Raw genomic sequence first — 24,140 nt, 5'->3', positions numbered from 1 at the left:
TTGGGTCTTGTCCGTACAAGGAAGAAGAAGAGAGAAAGAGAGAAAGAGAGGTTTGAAACAGAGAAGGTACATGGGGGAAGGAGGTGAGGATGAGGGTGAGTGTGTGGTCCAGATGCAACCAGCCAAACAACACAACAACCACCCAAAATAACAAATACCCACCAAGGGCAAAAACGTCATTTCACACCTACGGTACAAATAATTCGAGACGGGCTGTCACAGAAAAGTTTTTCTCCTTTCAAAATATAGACTTTTTATTTTAACATCTATGGACGCTCAATGTCGACATCTATTTAACTATGAAACTGGATAGCAAGTGGCCATCTACCATAGTGGTGGAGATGAATGTTGCTCTTGCACCATGGCGTGGGTTCGAACCCCGTTAGCTCTCCAATCTAACATCTAATCTAACAAATTTATCGTTAGACAAAAAAAAAAAAAAAAAAAAATATGAAATTGGATACAACAGTATTTGATCCTTTAATTTAAATGTGTTGGCACTAAATGCTTGTAGGTACTACGAAAAAAATGTTCAATAATACATCAGATTACGTTAATTATGAATCATGATAGACTTTGTTGATGTAAGCTCAAAACACATTGTGATATTTCAAGTTGATTTGTAAAATTTGAGCATGAAAACTATCAAGAGAATCTAACACTATTAAAATTTGAGTAGTTAGGTCATGTTATTGGCACCAAGTCTTGGTTCCTCTAGCTAGAACCCTATTTGCTAGTTAGATCTGATGAGTGATGAGTTTGCATGCTAAATTGTCAATTTACTCTCTAAATTATCACTTAACTTTTGATTTTCCCCTAAACTTTTTAATTGGAAAATGAAGGACTTAAAACTAATTTTTTTTGGTTGATTTCCTCTCACCCATTAGTTTTTAATAGATTTCATCCAAATTAATGTTAACTTTTATGACGTGCACACCACATGACTCTTCTTTACAAAAGCATCTCTTCACTAAACAATTAGACACAAAAGCTATAGAATCACACATATTTGCATAGGTTTATATTTTAGAAATCTAAGTTTTTCAATTATTTTAAAGAATAAAACAATCGAACTATCCTCACATGTTGTGCACATGCTTTCATTTAACAGAAATTTAGATGGAATGAACAAAAAATTAACAACACGGACAAATCGGCAAAAAAATAAAGTTTAAATCCTTAATTTTTCGATTAAAAAGTTTAGGAAAAAAATTGAAAATTAAGTGATAGTTCAAAGAGCAAATGAGCAGTTTGTTTGTTTGTTTCAATATGCGTGCTAAATTCATGCATAGTGATGAGTTGATTAAGAACAAAGATAACTCTAAATTAATATGCGTGCTAAATGTCGTGCGTTACCTTATAGATGGCTTTTGTTTGTTTCAATCGATCAGTTCTCATAACCACTCTTGAGCTCTCTGCTTTTCTGCAGACGAAAAAAATCAAACTTGAAAATTTTAAAGCATTTTCATTATCATACAGAAATGCTTTTTTATGGGGCACACCCATGAAGTTGACTAACCATGCGTTGACAAAAATCCCCATTCAAACTCCATCATCATTGTGTTTGTCACAAGCTACCAATGGAAAATGACCTAATTGGTGCATTTGTTGGATGGACAAGGATTGTCTGCCCTTCATTTTCGGTGTCTTTTTTGTACCTTTATTTTTTATGTGGTTACGGTTAAGTCACATTAATATTTTATATTATTTTTTTATAGAGATAATAAGATAAAAATAAATAGTAATATAAAATATTCACGTGATTTAATCGTGACCACACAAATAGGAAGACACAAGAAAGGCACGGGAAGTGGAGGGCAGACAATCCTTGTGCTTGTTGGATTGCATGCTACACTTTCCAATTTCATTTACCAATTCTTTTTCCCTCTCGACGTTTGTATCGTACAAAGGGTAGGAATGCTAAGGGCTTCTGGTGCTAGTTTCACACGCATCCTTTCATTATTTGTACGTTTACCCTAATTATCTAGAGGAAGCTGAATACTAAGCAGTAGATTTGTGAAGGGAAATTTAGATTAAGAGTTAATAACTTATTAACAATAGAGTTAAATAAAATGCATGGCCCGGGCTGTGGGGAAAACTCACAAGCTCAACAGCATGTTCGTGGACGAGTTGGAGTTTACATCGATAGGTTTACAAAGACATGAGGTCATCTGACACCGTCGATCCCTGCAGAATCTGATTAGTGGTTGGGACTCATGTAGGACTTTGGGAAGCAGATGCATGATCCATACGCGAGAGAGAGAGAGAGAGAGAGAGAGAGAGAGAGTTCAGAGGTTAGTTTAAATACAATATTTATTTTTTGGTCGAATTAAACAATATTTCTTTAAACACATCGATCACACATCGAACGCCCACTTGTCAGCCTTACAACTTGCACCTGGCTCTCTCTCTCTCTCTTTCTCTGTCTATCTTTCGGCGGCTTATTACGTCCCTTCCATCTGACCTGGGTGGGTTTGTAAAAAGCCAAAGCCACCACGCTGTTTCTGAATCCTGATGTGAAAATTCATATTCGATTTAACGCGCTCTGCAGATGGTAGAGTGTATCTAATATCTATACACTATAGGTCTCATGTTAATTGCGAGATAGCATTGATAGGGATGGGCCATGTGGCAGCTCCCTCACATGCATGAGGCGAGGCAGAGATAAGAGCAAGTCCATACGTTTTGGGAGAGTAAGAGAATGCAAGGGTAAAGGTAATGAAATTGGTCTTTATTACTACTCACAAATATATTTTTTATTTATTAATATTTTCTTGGCCTTAGCTTCATGTGTCATTATCGTCTTAAATTTTTAATGAGATTTTCAACCAATTTCATCGCATTATGTGTTATTATCTATTAATAATATATACTCAAATTTCTGTTAAGATTTTTGACTATTCATGTAGTGTCACGTGTCATTATTCTTTTGTAGTAGCAGCTCATATTTTTGTTTAATTAAGTTGTGAATTTTGTAAGATTTTTTAAGAGTGACCATTGTAAGTTTTTTGGACTTTTTTTGGTATTTTATTTATTTTTAATCATTGAATTGATTTAGCTGTTGAATTTTTAAAATTTTTTTAAATTAGATGCGTCACAAAACACCACGTGCCACGACAACTTCATTTTCGATTTTTTTTCCGTTGGAATCCAAGGTCCTCATCAATAAACCGTTGGAAATCCAATGACTGGCGCTCCCAAATTGGAGGAATTGGATCCTCTCTTGAGCTTATGCACAGGAGCCTCCTGACCAACACACAAGGACCATTGAATTTTGATCCAACAACTACAATTATTATAACTTTAGAGGACCTCCTATTTATAGTCGTTGGATCAAAACCCAACGGCCCTTGTGTATTGGTCAGGAAGCTCCTAAGCTCAAGTTCAGAAGAGGATCCAATTCCCAAATTGGAGTCATTTGGCTCACTTCAGTACACGTGGATGGGGCTGGCCTTCTGCTGCTTAACGTCAGACTCGACGTCACCTACAGTCACCAGGCTCAAGGCCCGACAATTGTTGCAAGGGCATTCCCACAAGCTTCTCGGAGACCACCAATTGCCTGCCCAATTTTGCGGACCTGGATTGTCTGCCCTCCCCATCCCCTCCTATATTATGTGGTCACGGTTAAGTCATGTCAACATTTTATCTTGATATTTTTTTATAGAAATAATAAGACAAAAAGCAATGGGAATATAAAATGTTGACGTAGCTTAGGCTTAGGCCATCTCCAACCGAAGGGTTCAGAGGGCCAGAGGGCCAAAACAGAGGGCCAGAGGGCCAAAAATAGGCCGAAAACCGTCTCCAACAGAGGGCTAGGTCAGATGGATGTGGAATCTAAGAGGACCCCACGGAATTGGAGAGGGCTGGCCAGAAAAATCATATTTCCAGTCGGTTATAACCGACAGGAATGCTTAAGAAAAAAATTCAAATGCAACGGCTAGCTGACGTCAGTTAGCCGTTGCATTTGAATTTTTTTTTTATTTACAGTTTTATTATTATTTTTTATTTACAAAATTTTTCCTATAACTTTTATTTTCATATTTTTTTTAAATTCTATTTTTTTCTTTAACTTTTATTTTACAAAATTTGTTTCATATTATTTTTAAATTCAATTTTTTCCTATAACTTATATTTCACAAAATTTGTTTTATTTTATTTTAAATTCTATTTTTATCCTATAACTTTTATTTAACAAAATTTGTTTCATATTTTTTTTTAAATTATATATTTTTTTCCTATAACTTCTATTTTACAAATTTTGTTTTATTATTTTTTTAAATTATATATATTTTTTCTTATAACTTCTTAAGCAATTATACAACATTCAAATGAAACGGCTATTGGATTTGAATTTAAGTTGTAGTTTTTAAATAATAAATTATGTTTGGTCCTATGACCCTCGGTTCGAGACGGAGGTAAATATGGTCATGTACTGTACATTAAAATATTAATTTTTTAAAGAACTAGAGGGATAGAGGGCTAAAACAAACCATCTTACCAACCCTTGGTTGGAGATGACCTTAACCATGATCACGTGAATAAATAGAAATGGAAAGAGCAGACAATCTAGGTCCCAATTTTGCACCGGTTGGACCATCATTTTTTTTGGGTCAAGGGCAATTTAATGCAATTGTCTGCGGATTGGGCCACCGCTGGACTTTCTTTAATACTTTCTCCTTGATTGGAGGAAAAGCACTTTTCATTGCGAGATATGCCAGGAGTTTTTTAAATTGAGGTTTATGATAACAAATAATATTTTTGTATAATTAATCATTTATTTTCATTCCGAGACAACTATGATTTGATGATAATATTAACAGTGTGAATGGAAATGATTGCTCCGCCCTTCTAGATAAGAACCTTGTGTATGATGCTGATTATATTGTTCGTAACGTAGCTTTTACAAAAAGTATATTTTTTATATTTTAATCATGATATAGCATTATATTTATAGGAAAACTAATGAGAAGGGTTTGAAAATTTTGAGTTTTAATCATAAGAACAAAATAAAAGGTAAATTGAATAATACCAGGATTGACTTTTTATTGTAAATATATGATTTTTCATTAAAATGAATAGTACCGCGAATTTTTCGTTTCCTATATTTATTCAACTTGTGTGAGAAATGAGAGAGTTTGACTTGTAAATAATTGTATATCATTTTATGTCTCATTTCTTCATCACGACACTCCAGCTTAGTAATGAATATGTTTTTTTCAATTGATTAAATATATCTTTTTGTATATATCGTCTCATCATAAGATATTATCTTTCGATGTGTCTATTCATTTCAGCATTTAACACAGATTGAAAGAGAAGAACCCAAAACGATATAAAACAAATTCTTTCTAGCTAGTTGTATACACCACAACACAGTTGAAGCCTTGAAGATAATGTAGAGAACACATAGCTATGGGAAGTGGACATTCAAATAGGGAGAGGACCTTTGTGCTTAATCCTCTAAATGTGGACTGTATTCCTTAAACAAAATTTTGGGGAAAATGTTGAATGAGCTGGATCAGGATACTTTTCGGATCCTCTTTGTGAATGTCCTCTTCGGATTCTCTTTGTAAGGATTTTGAAAATCCTCAAATCATGCTTGTTCATTGTGTCATGTGGTTGGAAATCATTTTAAATATTTTTATTTAAAATTAAACATAAATAATACCTGATAAAAACTAATTGTACAATATACAATGAACGAACATGATGAGAATCTCACAAAAAGGATCGGAGAGGATCCTCAATTCGAATGAGCTAGGCATCCTGCCTCCTACGTTGCTTGGTCCTTGAGAAGAGGGTCGACAAGGGTGGAGGTGGAAAGGGACCTGACATCAGATATTCGAGAGGCTATCATTGTCCTAATTGTTTGACTCATGGCACTCTATGTCTGTCTTCCCCCTTGACCTGTTGCCATCCTGAACGATTACCTTCTGGCTCATGGCAACACAATAACACATCGTGGGCAAAAATGGTATATATTTTATACAAGATTTGTTGAAGTTTATAGAATGGCGTTTCACCATTAATTACATTGATATTATTTTAACTTAATTATTTATGTAATCAATAAGTACGAGATTTTTATGCCAAAGTTCTGATGAAATTAAAATTGCAACCATTTAGTATTATTTGTGATTGTTTTATAAGATGACCGATATAGAATTTTTTACTTTGTTCAACAAAATTACATTCTTCTCGTAATTGTGCACTCTTTTGTTTGTGTATAACATTTGGATATATTAAAGCAAAGAAGATTAAAGAGGTAAGAATGTGCAAACAAAAGAAGTATGCAGAATTCTTTACTGTGTTTACCCTCCTGCATTAAGAATATTAGCATTGTATTCTTCAACTAATGTTTGTATTTCTCTTAATATAGCTTCCTTTTTATTTTCCGAGAATTTGTAAGTTGAGTGGTTAAGAGCGTTTATCTTTAAATATAAGATTTCCTTGTGAGTTTGCTCTTTCATTCGCAGGAGGATGTGAACAAACCAGTTTACAGATCACACAAAATCTGTAACGAACTAGATGTGAGCTCTAGATGCGAGCTCCAGAAGCTTGCAATTTCCAACTAAATTGTGGAGGCCATGCTTCTGCATAGAAGAACCAAGTTTGGGGATGCCATAGGTTGAACTAGGTTTCCCGTTTGGATATAATCAAAGCCCATTTGCATACAGTTCGTGTCACTGCCTGTAAAACACCAAAAGTGCATATCTTGCGTGGTGGCCCTTGATTCATCTTTGATTTACTCAACCAAAAGGTCGGAAATAAATAAGGGTGTGCATGAAGAGAAAACAGGCCTGCGCATCTCCCTGAAACAAATTACCGCTGTTGAAATAATACGTTCGCTTGCCAAAACCATTTTCGATACTACAACCTTTCTTTTTCCAGTAAAAAAAAAAAAATTATTTTCAACTTCTCCCCCTTGAATTCTTGGAAGGTTGATCTCTTTATCTCTTGCCAAGGCAGGCTTAAAAATCTGTATTCACAGGCAGCTGAAAAAAAGGGAACAATTTTACAATGTAGGTAAAAATTAAACACCTATAAATCATGATTGCCATCTACTGCACCGAGACCTCTCATCTTAGAACGACGTTCAACTTGCTCTGCACCAACTCTCTTACATTCCACTGCATACAGAATCGAAACAGTTATGGAGGTGTGGCATACACATTTGAAACAGTTATGGAAGTGTGAATGCTCCTATGAAGGAAAGATATGATTACATCGTCTCTCGTTATAGGACTTGCCTGCAACTTATTAATTTCATCATCTGTGAGCGAGCGTTCCATGGATCGATATGTGATTCTGTAGCAGTGACTGGTCATTCCTTTCTTGTTTGTGAAATTGTCTATCAATTGTACCTGGCAATCATGGAATAGCTACTTCAGAAAACTGCATAACCCCACTTCCAATATACTGTCAGGTATTAGAAATCACTTCATCAGACTCCAGACTATGTTGGGGCGAAATATTTGATGGACAAATATCACACAGTGGTAATCATAGAAGAGATTTTCGTAAAACTTCCACATTCGGATTACAAATAACTTTCCAGATGTAGGAATTATTCCACCGAACCAATTTAGTAAGGTTGGTATAGTTAATTAATATAGCAGTTTAAGTGTGGGGATTATAATTTAACTTTCGAATCTTCCAATTTTAAGCCACTTCAGTAGAAAATCATTTCAGAAAACTAGCTGCACTGAAGACGTCAAGTTAGAGCTGCTTTTCATTTCCAATAAACATCAATGTATCCCTTCAACCATAATGTTCAACGTCTACACACCTCCAGAAAGTTTGAGTGAAAACAGGCATACCTCCTCTGCAAGATCTCCAGCTACTTCTCTAACAACTTCACATAAATTGTTTTCGGTGAAAGACTCATTTATCCAAAAACTGACATCCTTGTAACAAGGAGGATACTGAAACAAAAAGAAAGAAACTTTATAAGAAATGCTAGCAAGCAGTAATTTACCCTCAAATTAATAGTTAGATCCATAACTACCAAGATCTTAAGAAGCACCTGCTGTAAGATCATCATTTATTTGTTCTTTCCTTTTTCATGATTCAATTTTTGCTTTCTATCTTTTGATTTACAAGATATAACAAAGGGGCAGCCCAAGCTCTAAACACATGAAGGAGGGAGGGATGGAGGTCAAAGATCTCACTAAACTTTATCTTAATTTTACACAATAATAAGTGACCAGGACCAAAAAAAAAAAAAAAAAAAAAAAAAACAACATGGTAATTTCCACTGTGTGAGTTGCAACATTACCTTGGAAAATGGCTTGAATTTGACTCCCAGCTTGCCACTCGAAAACTGTATCCAAATCCAAAATTGGACAATCAGATACTGGATTAGAAATGACAAGGACTTTAATACTTGCTTATTTCACTTGTAAGTCTTAAAATCGAGCTAATGGAATATATCTGGAAAAAAAAGAGAGGAAAGAGAAATAAAAAATCATATTTAACAGACTCAGGAACCACCTGAGAAGTGAATCTCTCATCAGTTGACCAGAAAAGCCGAATATCAGGGATGTCAAATAAAACCATTGCCAGCCGTTCCAATCCAAGTCCGAAAGCCCAAGCAACGTTGTCTGTTTTGCCACTTCTCCTCAATATTTCTTGTTCTGTCACCCCACAACCCAAAACTTCCAACCAATTTTCCTGGTATTGTATTCAACATCAGCTTATAAAATTGATTTAATGCTAAAATATTCATGCATCCAAGCATCAATTCAAAAGAAATGACAAGGGGTTTCAAAGCATGAACTGTAACAACAGAAAACTTTCCTTAACATTTAAGAACCACAACTTATATCAATGGCCACTAGTTCAACATGAGATTTAAAATATCAACAGGTGTCCCAGTTCAAAGCATATCAAAAGCACTAGTTGAATATGAACAGTAATAATGAGCAATAGAAACAGTCAGAATAGAAAGTATCTCCTGGGAGTTGCATGGATATATTTTTGATAAGTTATACTTTTTCGTAACCAGAAAGAAAAAGTTCTATTACTTTTTCATCTACATGCATTCAACTCCTTGTGTTTTGGTTTCTAAGGGTCTCAAGGGACCTACATGTAATCTAGGAGAGGTATCAAGTTTAAATCTAGCGTAAACACCTACTTCCACTCTAGAATTCCTAGATATCCCAGGCAGTAGATAAACAAGTTATACAGGCAGAAGTAGAGTTCCAAAATTGGAAGTATCCATATTATATATATACAATTATACATACATATATCAGAAATAGCATGAAGTAGATTCACAATCCAAAACAAACACGGAATGTTATTTTGTGCCCCCAAAATGATCATAGTCAGTAGTATACCTGAAAAAATATCTCAAGTTCAAATGATGGGTTGGTAAATGGGAAATATGTATCAACCCAGCGCATTTCCACAGAACCTGAAAATTTCAATTTAATCAACTTAGATGTTCCAAAACAACTGTATCATTCATATAATTTATAATTATATAAATAAAATAAACTAAGAAAACAATTGAAGAATTTTTGAAGCAAATAACACTCCATATACCTATTTGCTATTTGTTGGATACTAAAGTACTCAAATGGCAAACCAAATTATAGCTTGTCTATGAGATACCAAGCACAGTGGTTCAAGATAGATTTTACCAAATAAGTGGCGTGCCAAACCCTCTAGACATTTCTTTAAATCTCCAGCAGCATAAGATGTGCCATCTGTCCCAGATGCCTCCCAATCTTGTGGAGAAAAAACACGAACACCTTCCATCTATATGGGCAGGAAATAAATTCATTACATAAGGCAGAATCCCAAGAAGCTAAGCAGCATTGAAGTCTTATTGTAAGCATTAGAGTTAAGAAACCTGATGGAACACAGGGTAATGAGTTGAGTCAATGGAATCCCTACGGTACACATCTCCTGTTACAAGGAAGTGAGTATGTCCTCTTCTCAATATTTCGGCCTGATGAGCACTTGTATGACACCTCAAAACGGTTTGAGAGTCAATATAGTATGTATCATTATAACTTCGACTCACATGATCAGCAGGAACCAAAACATCGTCAAAATTCTGAAAGAATTGAAAATTTTATTCACTGTCCAGAAGTAAGTCATAGGCTCTTACAATCTTACAAGGATAAAAGAGCATTGCAATAACGCACATCTACAATTCTTCTCTTATGAAAAATGCATGACATCATCAATGAGGTTAACAATCCACAAACATAGTAGATACGAAATGATAAACACTGGAAGCTAAAGATTCTTTATCCCTTCATTTGGCGTATTTCATGGCCCAATTTTTAATAAAATCAAGGTCATACCTCTTTCACAGACACAATTGGACTAAGATTATCAAACTTATCGAACTGATTCGAGTAATTGGTGTCAAAATACTCGTATATTGCATTCTTCAAAATCCCAAGTGGGTGCTGATCTCTTCTGTGGAGTTGGAGTCCAAGCTTTGCGAAAATTGTATCCGGAACATTGTTTGTGGGGTCATCCCTCAGCACATCTACAAACGCATAATCCAAAATTATTAAAGCCAATAACAAATCTTTCAGAAAACCAAGTCGGCAACTTTCCATTTGTACATATCCGACGCAGCATCAAAAGCAACATATGATGAGAGTTCTAATATTCTTCCAAAAGTTTGTTAGACTTAAGCCATCAAACAGACATCCAACATTGGAATGGAATGTACTTGAATCGGAAACAAGTATTCCAGAGTGCAAGTGCAACGGCTTTATGTGAGAGACGATTCTAACAAGTATACGAAACAAAATGCAAAATTTTTCAACCAACCAATTGCATACCGAACAAAATATACTGCAGCCTTAATGAATAATAAAATAAAAGGGCGAACCCAAGTTGTAAAAACGTAAAACCAATTCAAATATAACAGTTTCACAGAAAACTACAACTTACGGAATGAAGAAATTCAAAGTTTCAGGTTGTAGAAATGCAAGCCAAGTACAAAAATCTCATCACCACTCAAACCCAATACGGAAAAACAGCAAAAATATCAAAAACAAGAGCAACCCAGATGAGGGAAATGGTTAAAGTTACCATCTTTAGCAATCCTGACGCCGCCCAGCTCGAGCACCGAAGCCACCGGCTGCCTCCATTTCTTGCTGTGAAGCTTATCGGAGGAAAGAGCTGCAGAGGAAGAAGAGAACGGCAGGCAGAAAGTGAAGCTTCTGAGGCAAGCTGCGCGGAGAGAAGGTGAGGTTTTGGAGAAGAGAGTGGTCTGCGCAAATGAGAAGGCCGTTGCCATTCTCGTTGGGACTGAGAAGAGCTGTGCGTGGCAGAGTCTCGACTCTTTATCGACGATTTGGGCCCTTAATTTTCTTTTCTTTTTTTCTTTTTTTTTTTCCTTGAATTTTTTTATCGGGTTTGGGTTTGGTAAAATTGAAACGCCCAATGCCAATCCGGACACGATAAGTTACGCAATTTGAAATCCGTACGAGTCATAAATAAAATGTGTACACGATCAACACCATTCAAGTAACATTATGTTCACAAAAATGATAATATTACAGTCGGATTTTTCCTATTAGACTTGCGCGGGTTGACACCCTTACTGCACACACTTTTAGATTGTTCTCTCTATACCTCTTTTAAGTTTTGTATAGGATATTTCTTGGAGATATTTTACAAGCAAGCACTTCGCACTAAGCTACATAGACAATGCATATCTTGGACATATTTCTTCCAACCCTATTCATTGTACACGGCTCTAAGCCTTCGTGTGCGGATTTGGATCCCATCTGTATTCAAATTGTGGAGATTCTAGGGATCCTCGCATTTTAGTCATTCATCGTACATCGTACAATCAGAAATCATTTGACTTTTTTATTTAAAATTAAACACAAATATATAGTACCAGACGAAAATTGATCACCACAAAGTGAATCCGGAGAGTATCCTCTTCCGTGCAGCCTATGGTCTAAAGTATCATTGGCTTTGCCCACTTCTTTTGAATATTATAGCTTTCTCATAAAAGCCTTACAAATTTTACATTAATATTTCAACAGAGATTGAATCGACTCGTCATGGAAACAATCACTGAACCTCAAACACCAAAAAGAAAAGAAGAAAAAAGAGGGAACGAATTAGAGGAATTTTGATTAACTTCGAAACACAAAACAATCATTGAACCTCAATTGTTAAAATATTGCTTGAAAGAAGTAAAAACCATCTTTAAACGCAATCATCCCACAACGTAAATAGTTGAAAAACATAAAGGAAAGGAAAACATATAGAATACTACCAGATTTAAGTCTAAGGGATAAACTATAGCATGTAGAAATAAACCAACAGAGTTATATATTTCTACTCATCTCCTTCAAGCGGATTGAGCACGTGACCGATGAATAGAACCGTTCCAGTCATTTCCTCTCTGATGAAAAACAGGAATGGGTGATCAGCCACAAAGTCTATCATTTTAATCGGTTCATCGTGTAGAGAAAATCCTATGTCATCATCAACAGTTACAGCTGCAGCTTTTGTGCCTTCTTCATCAACTTCAACGAAGGACTTATGGATAAGTCTGGCCTTACCTCGGGGTGACTCCACCATCTCTGTCAGTTCACCATCATCACTAAAAGGCAACACCAGTCCTAAATCCTTGAGAATAACGGAAACTTAAAAGCCAGAGGTGATCTTAAACCTTGGCATTTTGAACAAACGAACTGGGACTAGTGGTTCGGGGCGATGGCAATCTAAGAAATCATGCTGGGAACAAACCCTCTCGACCAAAGCTGGGAGCCCATCCCTTGCATCGGGAAGTAATAAGTGCATTGCAAACTGCCGCTTCTCGTCTTTGCCTTGTTCGTAAGGAAGCTTCAAGACTTTGAAGCCATCAAAGACTTTTACAAACCGGTCCCCGTAGCTTCTCATTAATGGTGCCTTAACAAAAGTACCATCGAGAAGGTAGAAGCGACACTCTTCTGTCTCCGATGCATCAAACTGGTCGCTCCACACTCCTTTGAAGTATATTGCATTTGCAGCTATAAGCGTGGTTTTGTTGTTAACTGTCCCAGGACCAAGAACATCTTTGATAAGGCCCTGCGTCGCCTTTTTAGCCCATGAGTTCACTTCAGCTCTCGCTTCTTCAGGGTTGGTATGGAAATTAACTTGTTTTATAGCCGCCTTGTGAACAGTTTCCACAACCTCTTTGACAGAAGGTTTGATGGAGACAGATTCCTCAACCCAGAGGCCATTGGCAAAGTTCAGGCAGGGACCGCCTCTAATGGATCCATCTGCAAAGAGCAGAGGGACAAGATGGGAGGCGAGGGAGTTGAGTTCGTCGACGGACTTGGCTTGAGGAAAGAGAGCAACTGCTCCTTTGTGGGACCCCTTGACCCAGCCGTTAACAGCCACAGGACGACCTGAATGGACAGCAGCGAATACACCATGTTCTTGTCTTTGCCGTCAGTGGTGAGCAGTTGCTTAGTAATTTTGAGAGAGACATCGGTTAGGTTGCTGATGGATTCTTTGGTCGACTGAGATACGTACAAACAAACAAGCAACCTCCGGTTACAAGGAAATTAAACACAAATAATAGGGTTTAGAAATCAACCAGAAATCATAGATATTCAAAAACCCCAAGTGAATTACCAATGCTTAATTCTAAACTCCAACAGTCAAAAGTGCTACAAAAATTTAATTATTATCATCCAGAAATATTATATTATAAGAACAATTAAACCAACATTGGGTTGACCCCTATATAGTTTAGGGAAAACATTTTTAACATACATTAAACCCTAAACCCTAAACCCTAAATCCCATATAGAGAAACAACTAACTGCCCAGTGGTGAAAGCGGCATGCAATATTTGGAATCAAAACCTAAATAGTATGGTTCTTAATTTCAAAGAATAAAGGGCTAGGGTTTTGAAGGAAGAATAATGAAAAGACTACTCAACATGTTGTACGAAACAATTTTGGCAGCCACGCTGGTTTTGAAGTAGATTTGGAAGGGGGTGGGGAAGCGAGAGGCGTTTAAGTGAGCTTTTTATTGTGGAAGGGGATAGAATGTTCGTTTTAATATAGAAAAGAGTAATGTTATTTATATCATATTTTTGTACCACATTTTCATACCATTTAATGTGGCATTTGATGTGGACAGCCACATCATTTGAATTAATCAAAATTTTAAATTTAGTTAATTATTTAATAAACTAATAATTAAGAAAAACTAGTTAATTAAATGATGATGGTGATATACGAGAAGTCTTTCTTCTTCTTTTCCTTAGGTTTTGCAAATTTTTCAAATGATGTGGCTGTCCACATCAGATGCCACCAAAGATGGTATGAAAATGTGGTACAAAAACATGGTATAAATAACATTACTTTATGTTTATGGTCTAATTGTTTTTAGTATAAACATTTTTGGAATTGTTATTAAAAATTTAAGTTTTTCTACAAAAGCGTTTTTGGCTGTGAAAGCACTTTTGAAAGCAATTATTTTGTATAGCGCACTTTTTTTAATAACACCTCAAATGAAATACATTTACAACTTGCATCAAATTAATACACGGCGTCATACACACCTCAATTGTTTTGGTGTCTTAGTCTTCGACTCTATCCGGCAATATCACTTGGTGTATGTAAATAATTACAAATAAACAAAATTTTGCGTGGTGATGGGGAGAGATTTTTCAATGTGTCCAAAACAAGGGTGGTACACTCCGTGTCACTATATAAATGGTGAGATATTTATGTTAAAAAATTAACAACTTAAAATATAAAACTTATCTCGACTTATATAACACTTGGTGTAAAATGGTGTAGCTTATCTTTTCAACGTTTTGCCAGCCACACTAGCTAGGGTTTTGAACCCAATCCTCTGATCAAAACGGGGTATACTTTGGTTTAATTTTCTGTACAATAGTTAGGTCAAACACTGACCACCATGTTTCCTAACAAATAGGAATTATTAAAAGAAGCAAATTAAACTAATAAAAGCTCAATAAAACTAAGGGATAAATATCCACACACAACAAAAAAAGCGGGGTAGAACTTTGGTTTCATTCTTTAGGTTAAACTAAGTAATCTTTTTTCCGGACGGAATCCTATATTGATTACAGTTTCTTGAACAAACATATTATCCACAATAAAATGGAGGGGATTTAGCCTTACAATGGGCTAGCAATAATGTGATTCAAATTTATCTTTGAGGTGAATCGAACCTTCGAACCTAAGACCTCTTTTTATAAGTTAAGAAGAATACCACTAGACCGTAGTACTAAGAGAATTCGGAGACAGGTTTCTACTCCAATAGCATCTAGAAAAACAGATTAAAAAGAGAGTTGCCCTAATGATAAATCATTTTTCGAGCGGATTGAGAACGTGACCAATGAACAAACCGTTTCAGTCATTTCCTCTTTGATCAAAAACATGAATGGGCGATCAGCCACAAAATCTGTCTTTTTGCGAGAAATCGGACCACCAGAATCGAAACAAACAACTACATAACTAGAAACAGTCGCAACTTCTGTGCCTTCGATTTATGATACATTGTGGCATCTGCTGGTGATGACTCCACCATCTCGGTTAAATTACCACCATTGAAAGGCAACACCAGTCATGAAGCATCTTTTTTTTAGTACGTATGAAGTATGTATATAAACAAAACTTTGTGTGGTGGTTGGTCCTTAAAAAAATTATTAGTTATCGGTTAAGATTCACAACACCTTTTATTTGAGTTCACCGACATTTTTATCTATGCCAAGTTTTAAATTAAAACTAAACTCGTTTTATTAACATCCACATTCTTTTGGTCAGACTCTTGCGACTGTCTCTCGCATCTCGGCAACCATCCCTCACTGCTTGTGAGGCATTTACAGTTTTAAAATTTTTTGGGAAAAAAAAAAAAAAAATGAAGAACTCAAAAAGGTACTAAAAGACCTTTCGCCGCGGGGGAGGGGGTTCAGCCGTAGGGATATACGAAATATACGAAATTTTGTTTTCATTTAGATGAGGACTTGAGAGAGTTCAGAGAAATACTTTCGTTTTTACAATTAAATATAATTAAAAAAACACAAACGAGAAGAGAGAAGAGATTGGATCAACTTGTTGAGGGATCACTGTCCCTTTATTACTCCTAATATTGAATATTATACCGTTTAGATCACAGTTTATCTCATCATCGTGTTTGTTCATTGTGTTGAGAATCAATGTCAATTGTAGGTGAAGTAGGTGTGAAAGTCCTAGGATGGGTAGTAACTTAATCTATAAATGACAACTTAACGCTAAAGCAAATTATGGTTTCGATTAATCAGTTATGCAAAATTAATCCTACACAAATATTCAACATGAATATAAAAAGCACACACATGATGTAGGATTTAACGAGGCAAAACCCACCACTGGGAAAATCCTCGGGCTACCAAGCCAGGAAGCACTAAGAAAGAAAGAATACATAAAGACTTACAAAACTCATCAACTAGACACACATACCAGTTGGCAGCTTTGTCTTCGCGCTTTGCTACTCGATCTTTCTTCAGTCCTCGAGTTGAAGTGGCACGGTACTAACACAACCGTCAATCACCTTTCCCTCGAACTTTGCACGATGCTAACTCGATCATGCAGAATGTTTATATGATGAAGTGTTTGTTTGGAAAACAATCAATTACGAAAATCACAAGGCTCATTTCCATAATTGATATTCAATTTAAAACCTCAAAGAAAAACAGCATAAAAAATAATATCTTCTCTTAAAAACCCATGCTGTTGGAACCATAAGCAAACAACAGTATTTCACTTATTTTTCCACGCACATGAAAAACCCAACTGATGTTTCTTCAAAAATCCTTTTCAATAAAATCAGTTTCTATGCATAAATGGTTCAACCTGAGCACGTCCTTAACTTCTCATATAAATACCAAAAGAACCGACTCAAAGTTCTTATCTGATAAGAACTACAATGAAATCCATGTAGTTCAATGACTCTACCAACATGCAAACACGTTTTGATAACACGGTTTGAAAAGTCTCAATACCACCAGATTAGTCCTAATGCAATTAGACTATTTTGCATGCTTTAAAATCTCGAATATAAAGGAATAATATATTTTAAAGAGATAAACCACACAGTGGTTAAGAGTCCTATCTCAAAAACAATAACATGAGATATAGATGAATGTAGTTGGATGTATGCATGCAAACGTACCTGAATATTTATCACGTGTAGGTAACATCTTTGCATCGAAAGTGTGAGAACCCTTCCTAGACTTAAACTATTACAATTGAAAATGTATAACAAGTCTAAGCTATTACAGACTCAGGCATTATGTCAGGGATTGCCAATTTTACCCTAACAATCTCCCCCTTTGGCATTTCCTTGACAAAACCCTCAATTAACAACATTGTAGAAACCTTAAACTAATGTACTGAAGTCTGTAATCTGCACACATTAAACAAAACACCCGTGACGTACAAAAGATAGATGTTGCAAGAAAATTAAGACTTAAAGATGATTCAAGCATATCAACATCTTTCATCGTGCAGCAATTAAAACAAACTTTATTAAGAAATAATCATCCAAACATCATGTAACATCAAACAAGCTCGTCTAACTAAAAACTCACAAACGAAAATACTCTCCTAGCTAAAAACAAAAAGAACTCTTCTAGCTAAAGTCTCTCCCCCTAACTCTAGTCTCTCCCCCTTTTTGTCATAGGGAAACGCCAAAGCCAATAATCAATCATGCTTGGCAACACCATCGTCATCCGAAACCCAGTAGAGATCATAGTTCGGATCGGCTTCGGGATCCTCTTCGGGATCCTCTTCTGGATCATCTTCTGGAGTAAGAGTAGGCAGCGGTGAGTGGTCCGGAATAGGTGGACAAGGAGGACGAGGAGACGATGGAACACAATCAGAGTGGAAGTCATCCTCGTCATCAGAGGAAGAAATATGAATGAGAGGAGCAAACAAGTGGTTGGGAAGGCGATGAAAACATTGCTCCAAATTAGAAATACGATGACTGAGATCATTTGTGGAGGACTTAATGAAACGTTCGAGCAAAGAAAATTTCTTGTTCAGATCAAGCATTTGTTGGAAGACCGCTTGGGAAAAATTAATATCAGGCGAAGCTGAACAATCAGATGGGGAAGAAAACAATTTACGTTTCACAGAACGTGTACGGGGAGGAGAGAAGGAAGGAGTAATAGCAGGAGTCTTGCCTTTCAGAACAGGAGGACATGCAGACTTGCGTGAGGATGCCATGAAAAAAAAATGTTTTTGTGTTCAACATGCAATGAACAAAAATAAAAATAAAAACGACGACTATAAACAAGAAAGAAACCCAATTGACTCCAATTGCAAAGCAACTAAAACACCCAAAAAGATAAGAAATAAAATACCAAAAAGATAAGAAATAAAACAAAATACTCAATGTAATGGCCACATAAACATAATACAACCAGGAGACTGCTAAAATAGTCGAAACCCTATATATGCAATATGATTAAACAAGCCATCTCAACATCAACTCCGAAACTCACAGGGAATATTATCAAATATCACTCAAAGTGTTTGGGGTGAAGTGTTTACACTCAAAAAGATCATTATGTGAATGCTCTACCATAGGCTTGCAGATCAATCTTATCTCCACACATCAACAACCTACCCTCAAGAGATGAAATAAGTTCTTACGAAGGGTTATAACTGGGCTTAGGTACTGGATAAAGGTAAAAGAGAGTAAGGAGAATAGAAGTCCGGAAAGGTATAGAGTTCTGGAGATATAAAACTGGAGAGAGTTTGAGACTGAAAGAACCACTGGAGCAATAGAAGACACTGTGCACATGTGATTTTTTAGTGATCTTCAAGTACAATTGTATCGTTGATATTCCTTCCTTTGATTCCTTTGATAGTCCTTCTTTTTATTCCTTGGATATATGTGTGGAAAACATACGACTTTTGATTCTTTTTTTTTTTTTTTTTTCGATATCTTTTCTTGACTTGAAAAGTTGCTATCAGCACCATATTTTTGTCTGCAGTAGTGAAACACTCTTGGACTCTAAAAGAACGATTGAGGCAACTGGCTTTGAGTTTGCAATGGAGGTGAGAAGCAGTGTAAAAAAAAAAAAAAAAACAAATGAAAGTGGGTAATTTGTGCTTAAAGAGAAACTCAATAAGATAGATAGGTAAAAAAAATAATAAGGCAGGGGGGCTTATAGGATAATGATGAAGAACGTAAGTCCGACTTTCATCTCACAGGTAGAGTAAGTAGTGATACAAAGCCTTGAGAGATCTCAAAGCAAGTTCTAGAGAGTCAAATCACATAAGATAAATCACACAGAAACAATTTAGAGTGTATGAAAAAGGCATACACTAATGGAGGCTCAAAAGCTCACAGGGTGCGGAGTTTCTGGCAAGTAGTCATGTTTAATCACAAAACATACATATAGTATCAACCACCAAGGCAAAATATATCATGTTTAGCACAAAGCAGAGAATTTTGTGGACAAAAGTTGTGCATAAAAAGATATGGAGAACTTCTTTTTTTTTTTTTTTTTTTTTTTTTTTTTTTTTTTGTTTTATGTTTTATGATGCTAGAAAAATGAAAAGAGAGAAAAAGAAACATGAAAAATGAAAACCAACAGAAGTTAAGACACACGACATATTCCTAAAGCCTTGCGAAGGGTTTCAAAACGATGAGTGTCTAAAGGCTTAGTAAACAAGGCTGCAAGTTGATATTCAGTGGCAATATATTCCAGTACTAAAACCTTCTCTTCTACCAAAACACGAATAAAGTGATGACGAATGTCAATATGTTTGGTACGAGAATGTTGAACAGGATTCTTGGAAATGTTTATGGCACTAGTGTTGTCACAGAAAACAGAAAAGGAACTTTGATGAATGCCATAATCACGAAGCATTTGCTTCATCCAAAGCAATTGTGTACAACAACTACCAGCAGCAATATATTCAGCTTCGGCAGTGGATAAAGAAACACAGTTTTGTTTCTTACTATGCCAAGCAACGAGATTATTTCCAATATAGAAACAACCTCCAGAAGTACTTTTTCGGTCATCAGCATTTCCTGCCCAATCGGCATCGGAAAATCCAGCAATTTCAGAATTGGTTTCAAAGGAATAATGAAGACCATAATCAATTGTACCACTCACATACCTGATGATTCTTTTGACAGTTTCCAGATGCGATTCTTTTGGATCAGCTTGATAACGTGCACAAGCACCAACGCTGAAAGAGATATCAGGCCTACTAGCAGTAAGGTACAACAAGCTTCCAATCATGCTTCTGTAAAGTGTTTGATCAACACTTTTTCCATTTGGATCCTTGTGAAGTTTTGTGGTTGTTGCCATGGGATTTGAGACGGGTTTTGCTAAATGCAAGCCAAATTTTTTAACTAGGTCACTAGCATATTTTGTCTGAAAGACAAAAATACCATCTTCACTTTGTTTGACTTGTAATCCCAAGAAAAAATTTAGTTCTCCACACATGCTCATTTCGAATTCACTCTGCATGACCTCAGTAAATTCTTTTACAAGTGTGGCAGATGTGGAACCAAACACTATATCATCCACATATACTTGTGCTATCACCACGTCCTTCTTGATTCTTTTGACAAACAAAGTCTTGTCAACAGCTCCACGTGTATAACCTTTCCTTAACAAGTACGATGAGAGTTTGTCGTACCATGCTCTCGGAGCTTGTTTTAAACCGTACAAGGCTTTCTTCAAACGGTACACATAATCAGGATGCTTTGGATCAACAAATCCCTTTGGCTGCTCCACATAGACTTCTTCTTGAAGTATTCCGTTTAAGAAAGCACTCTTGACATCCATTTGATATAATTTGAAACGCAGATGACAAGCAAAAGCCAGTAACAACCGAATGGACTCCAATCTCGCAACGGGTGCAAACGTCTCATCAAAATCCAAACCTTCTACCTGAGTGTATCCTTGAGCCACGAGACGAGCTTTATTTCTCGTGATGATGCCATGTTCATCAGTTTTGTTCCGAAACACCCACTTTGTTCCTATAACATTTGTTTCTTGGGGTCGGGGAACAAGGTACCATACATCATTGCGAACAAATTGATTGAGTTCCTCTTGCATGGCCATAATCCAGTCATCATCTAAAAGAGCTTCCTTGGCATTTTTTGGCTCAATCTTTGATATATAGCACGTAAAGTTTACTACAGCAGTAGTTTTACTTCTTGTCAACATTTGATCTTCTACGTCACCAATGATGTCTGACTTGGAATGATCTTTTTGCACTTGTTTGTGTCCTTTCCTCAAAACTTTTGTTGAGTCAATATTTTGGTGCACTTCTCCCTGAGTAGCGGATAACCCATCAATTGATTTGCTTTGAAAGATTTCTTCATCTGAGGCAGGTTGTTCAACATTTAAGAGAGAGTCATTCACAATGACATTAATGGACTCCATAACATTTTGTGTTCTCTTGTTGAACACCCTGTATGCTCTACTTGTGATCGAGTATCCTAGAAAAATTCCAATATCACTTCTTGAATCAAATTTTGCTAACATTTCTCTATCTCTGTAAATGTAGCATATACTACTGAATACTCGCAAATGCTTAACATTTGGCTTCTTCCCTTTCCAGATCTCATAAGGTGTGCATTTTGTACCGGGTCTAAGATAGACTCTATTTGCCGTATAGCACGCAGTGCTAACTGCTTCAGCCCAGAAATGCTTTGCCAAACGAGCGCTTGTCAGCAAGACACTACTCATGTCAAGTAAAACACGATTCTTTCGTTCCACAACTCCGTTTTGTTGAGGAGTAATAGGAGCAGAAAAATTGTGATCAATACCTTTTTCATCACAGAACTTAGAAAACGATATGTTTTCAAATTCAGTTCTGTGATCAGTTCTGAGTTTTACCACACGATCATTTGAATTAACTCTATCATTTTGAATTTTATTCAATAAACCAAAGAATGCAGTGAATGCATCAGATTTCTCTCGCAAGAAGGCAACCCAAGTAAAGCGTGAGAAATCATCCACCAAGACAAGTATGTATTTTTTTCCCCCAATGCTTTCAGTTTGTACTGGTCCAACCAAGTCCATGTGCATCAGTTCTAAAGGCCGTGAAGTTGAGATGTAATTTGTGGATTTGTGTGCACTCTTTGTTTGCTTTCCCACTTGACATTCTCCACAAATTCCAAGTTCTCCAGTCAACATCGGTAAGCCCCTCACATACTCTTTCTTGGAAAGCTTGATCAAATCCTTACAGTTCATGTGACCTAATCGTTTATGCCATAAATCCAAAATATCATCAGTTGCCTTATTGCATATGTCAGGCACATGTAACTCATTTGCATGCACACAATAACAATTGTCCTTAGACCTTTTTCCTTCAAAACTGTCAACCTCTTTAGCAACCTTTACACTACATTTCAATTTATTGAAAAGTACTTCAGCATCATCATCGTCGCAAATTTGACTAATGCTAATTAGGTTAGCTTTAAGCCCATCCACTAACATGACATTTTTTAAGCATGGAATTCCTAGTGTTTTGATTTCTCCTTTTCCAACGATCCTTGCTCTTTTTCCATCTCCAAACGTGACTGCTCCATTTTTGCAATCCTCGGTGAAAGATGTGAACCATCTTTTGTCTCCAGTCATGTGCCTTGAGCAACCACTGTCTAGATACCAAGTATCAGACTGACAAGATGAGAGAGCAGTGAATGCCACCAAGCATGTAAAATTGTCTTCCTCAGATGAAGGTGACACCTTATCCAATAGACAAATTTGAGTCTCTTTTCTTCCCCATACTTGCTTTAAGTTTGGAGTAAGGAAGTTAGGCATTATTTTTGAAATTCTATTCATTCCCTTTGGGTGAGCCACAAATCTCCCCTTGAGATTTGATTTTTCAGAAATCCAAGAAGTTTTAGTCTTATTTTCCTTTTGAAGCTTGTAACATCTAGGTCTAATATGTCCTATTTTTTCACAGAAGTGACAAATAGGAATAAAAGTTTTTGACCTAATGAACTTCTTTGGTCCAACAAAATTTCTTACGAAATTTGACTCTTTTGTAGTGATACACGAATTTCCAATAGGTTCATCACTACTCACTTTCATGCTAGGTTCTTGTAACGCTTTAACAAACTTGGTAACAGAAGTGGACGAACTTCCAGTTATATCAAAACCTAGACCGCTTTTATCACCTGAAATCTTTCCATAGCTCAACATTTTGTCAATTTTGCTTGAGCCAATGCTAAACTCTTCAACTTTCTTCTTTATGTTACTTAATTCATTTTCAAGACATTTGTTGTCTGATGCTAGCATATGTAACTTCTCCAACATTGACTCTCGTAGCTTTTCTGTATGTTCCATTTGAGATTGATGCTCGATTTCTGCTTCATTCTTCTCACTTTCAAGCTGCACGAGTTTATTTTTCAGTTCTTCATTTTCCTTCTTCACTTTCATGGTAATATCATACAGTGCAGTGTACTTTTGTAAGACTTCTACGGAATCAGGCTCTTCAACTTCCGAATCATCCGTCTCATATCCATCAAAAGTTCCAAAAAATGCAACCACTTCCTCATCATCTTCAGATACCGTGTCTTTCTCTGAATCACTGTCGCTCCACGTGGAAGTTAAAGCCTTGTTCTTTTCATCTTTCAGCCTTTTAAGAGTATTGGCACATTCATGAGCATGATGTCCATACCCTTGACACTCGAAACACTTATCTTTGTCATTCCAACTTTTCTTTTCACCAAGTTTGACAAACTTATATGTATTTCCATGAGAACCATCTCTAGAACGAGGGACTTTGGAGTTTGAATCAAAATTGTTTCGATTTTCACGTCCCCTAGAACTTCTAAGTTTCAAAAATTTCCTAGCTTGTTTGGTAAGAAGAGCAAATTCATCTTGAGTCAAGGTTTCAAATGGATCCTCATTCATTTTTTCATTATTGACTTTAAAGGCAACATTTTTCCCTTTCTTGCCTTCTGTAAAGTCGGACTCATATGTTTGTAATGATCCAATCAATTGTTCCAACTTGTAAGTGTTCAAATCTTTCGATTCTTCTATAGCTGTCCTTTTTGCATGAAACCTTGAAGGAAGAGATCTTAGAATTTTCTTAACAACCCTATGCTCTGGAATGCTATCACCAAGATTGTGACAACCATTGACAATTACACTA

The 24,140-nt window shown here is 36.2% G+C and overlaps 1 protein-coding gene and 1 pseudogene across 6 annotated transcripts; both read right to left on the bottom strand.

The window, feature by feature from the left end:
* Positions 1-6,905: 6,905 nt before the first annotated feature.
* On the bottom strand, positions 6,906-11,351 carry LOC137726302 (phenylalanine--tRNA ligase, chloroplastic/mitochondrial-like). Of its 6 annotated transcripts, none has more exons than XM_068465214.1 (11): positions 11,065-11,351; positions 10,320-10,510; positions 9,860-10,066; positions 9,648-9,765; positions 9,342-9,418; positions 8,494-8,673; positions 8,279-8,323; positions 7,821-7,925; positions 7,227-7,364; positions 7,071-7,130; positions 6,906-6,995 (listed from the first exon to the last, which is right to left on the bottom strand). In XM_068465214.1, exons 1-10 carry the CDS (start codon positions 11,270-11,272, stop codon positions 7,080-7,082), a joined length of 1,320 nt encoding a protein of 439 aa, XP_068321315.1. In that variant the 5' UTR covers positions 11,273-11,351; the 3' UTR covers positions 6,906-6,995; positions 7,071-7,079. The 6 variants fall into 6 exon arrangements, with proteins under 6 accessions (XP_068321315.1, XP_068321316.1, XP_068321319.1 ...); XM_068465215.1 differs by having other exon boundaries at positions 7,077-7,130; XM_068465218.1 differs by having other exon boundaries at positions 7,251-7,364; positions 11,065-11,350.
* Positions 11,352-12,330: 979 nt separating this feature from the next.
* Positions 12,331-15,382, bottom strand: LOC137724665 (serpin-ZX-like; annotated as a pseudogene).
* Positions 15,383-24,140: the final 8,758 nt, after the last annotated feature.

Source organism: Pyrus communis, chromosome 2 (assembly GCF_963583255.1).
Source record: "Pyrus communis chromosome 2, drPyrComm1.1, whole genome shotgun sequence".
Lineage (NCBI taxonomy): Eukaryota > Viridiplantae > Streptophyta > Magnoliopsida > Rosales > Rosaceae > Pyrus > Pyrus communis.
The sequence above is the reverse complement of the archived record's forward strand: the minus strand, read 5'-3'. Positions and strand labels throughout refer to the sequence as shown.

Bases quoted from the DNA above. Each gene is read 5' to 3' on its own strand.
- LOC137726302 (XM_068465213.1), bottom strand. From the start codon at position 11,272: ATGGCAACGGCCTTCTCATTTGCGCAGACCACTCTCTTCTCCAAAACC. The intron at 8,324-8,493 runs GTGGTTCCTGAG...ATTTGGATACAG, and splicing joins ATGAGAGATTCACTTCTCAG to TTTTCGAGTGGCAAGCTGGG. The intron at 7,926-8,278 runs GTAATGTTGCAA...TTTTTGTTTCAG, and splicing joins AATTCAAGCCATTTTCCAAG to TATCCTCCTTGTTACAAGGA.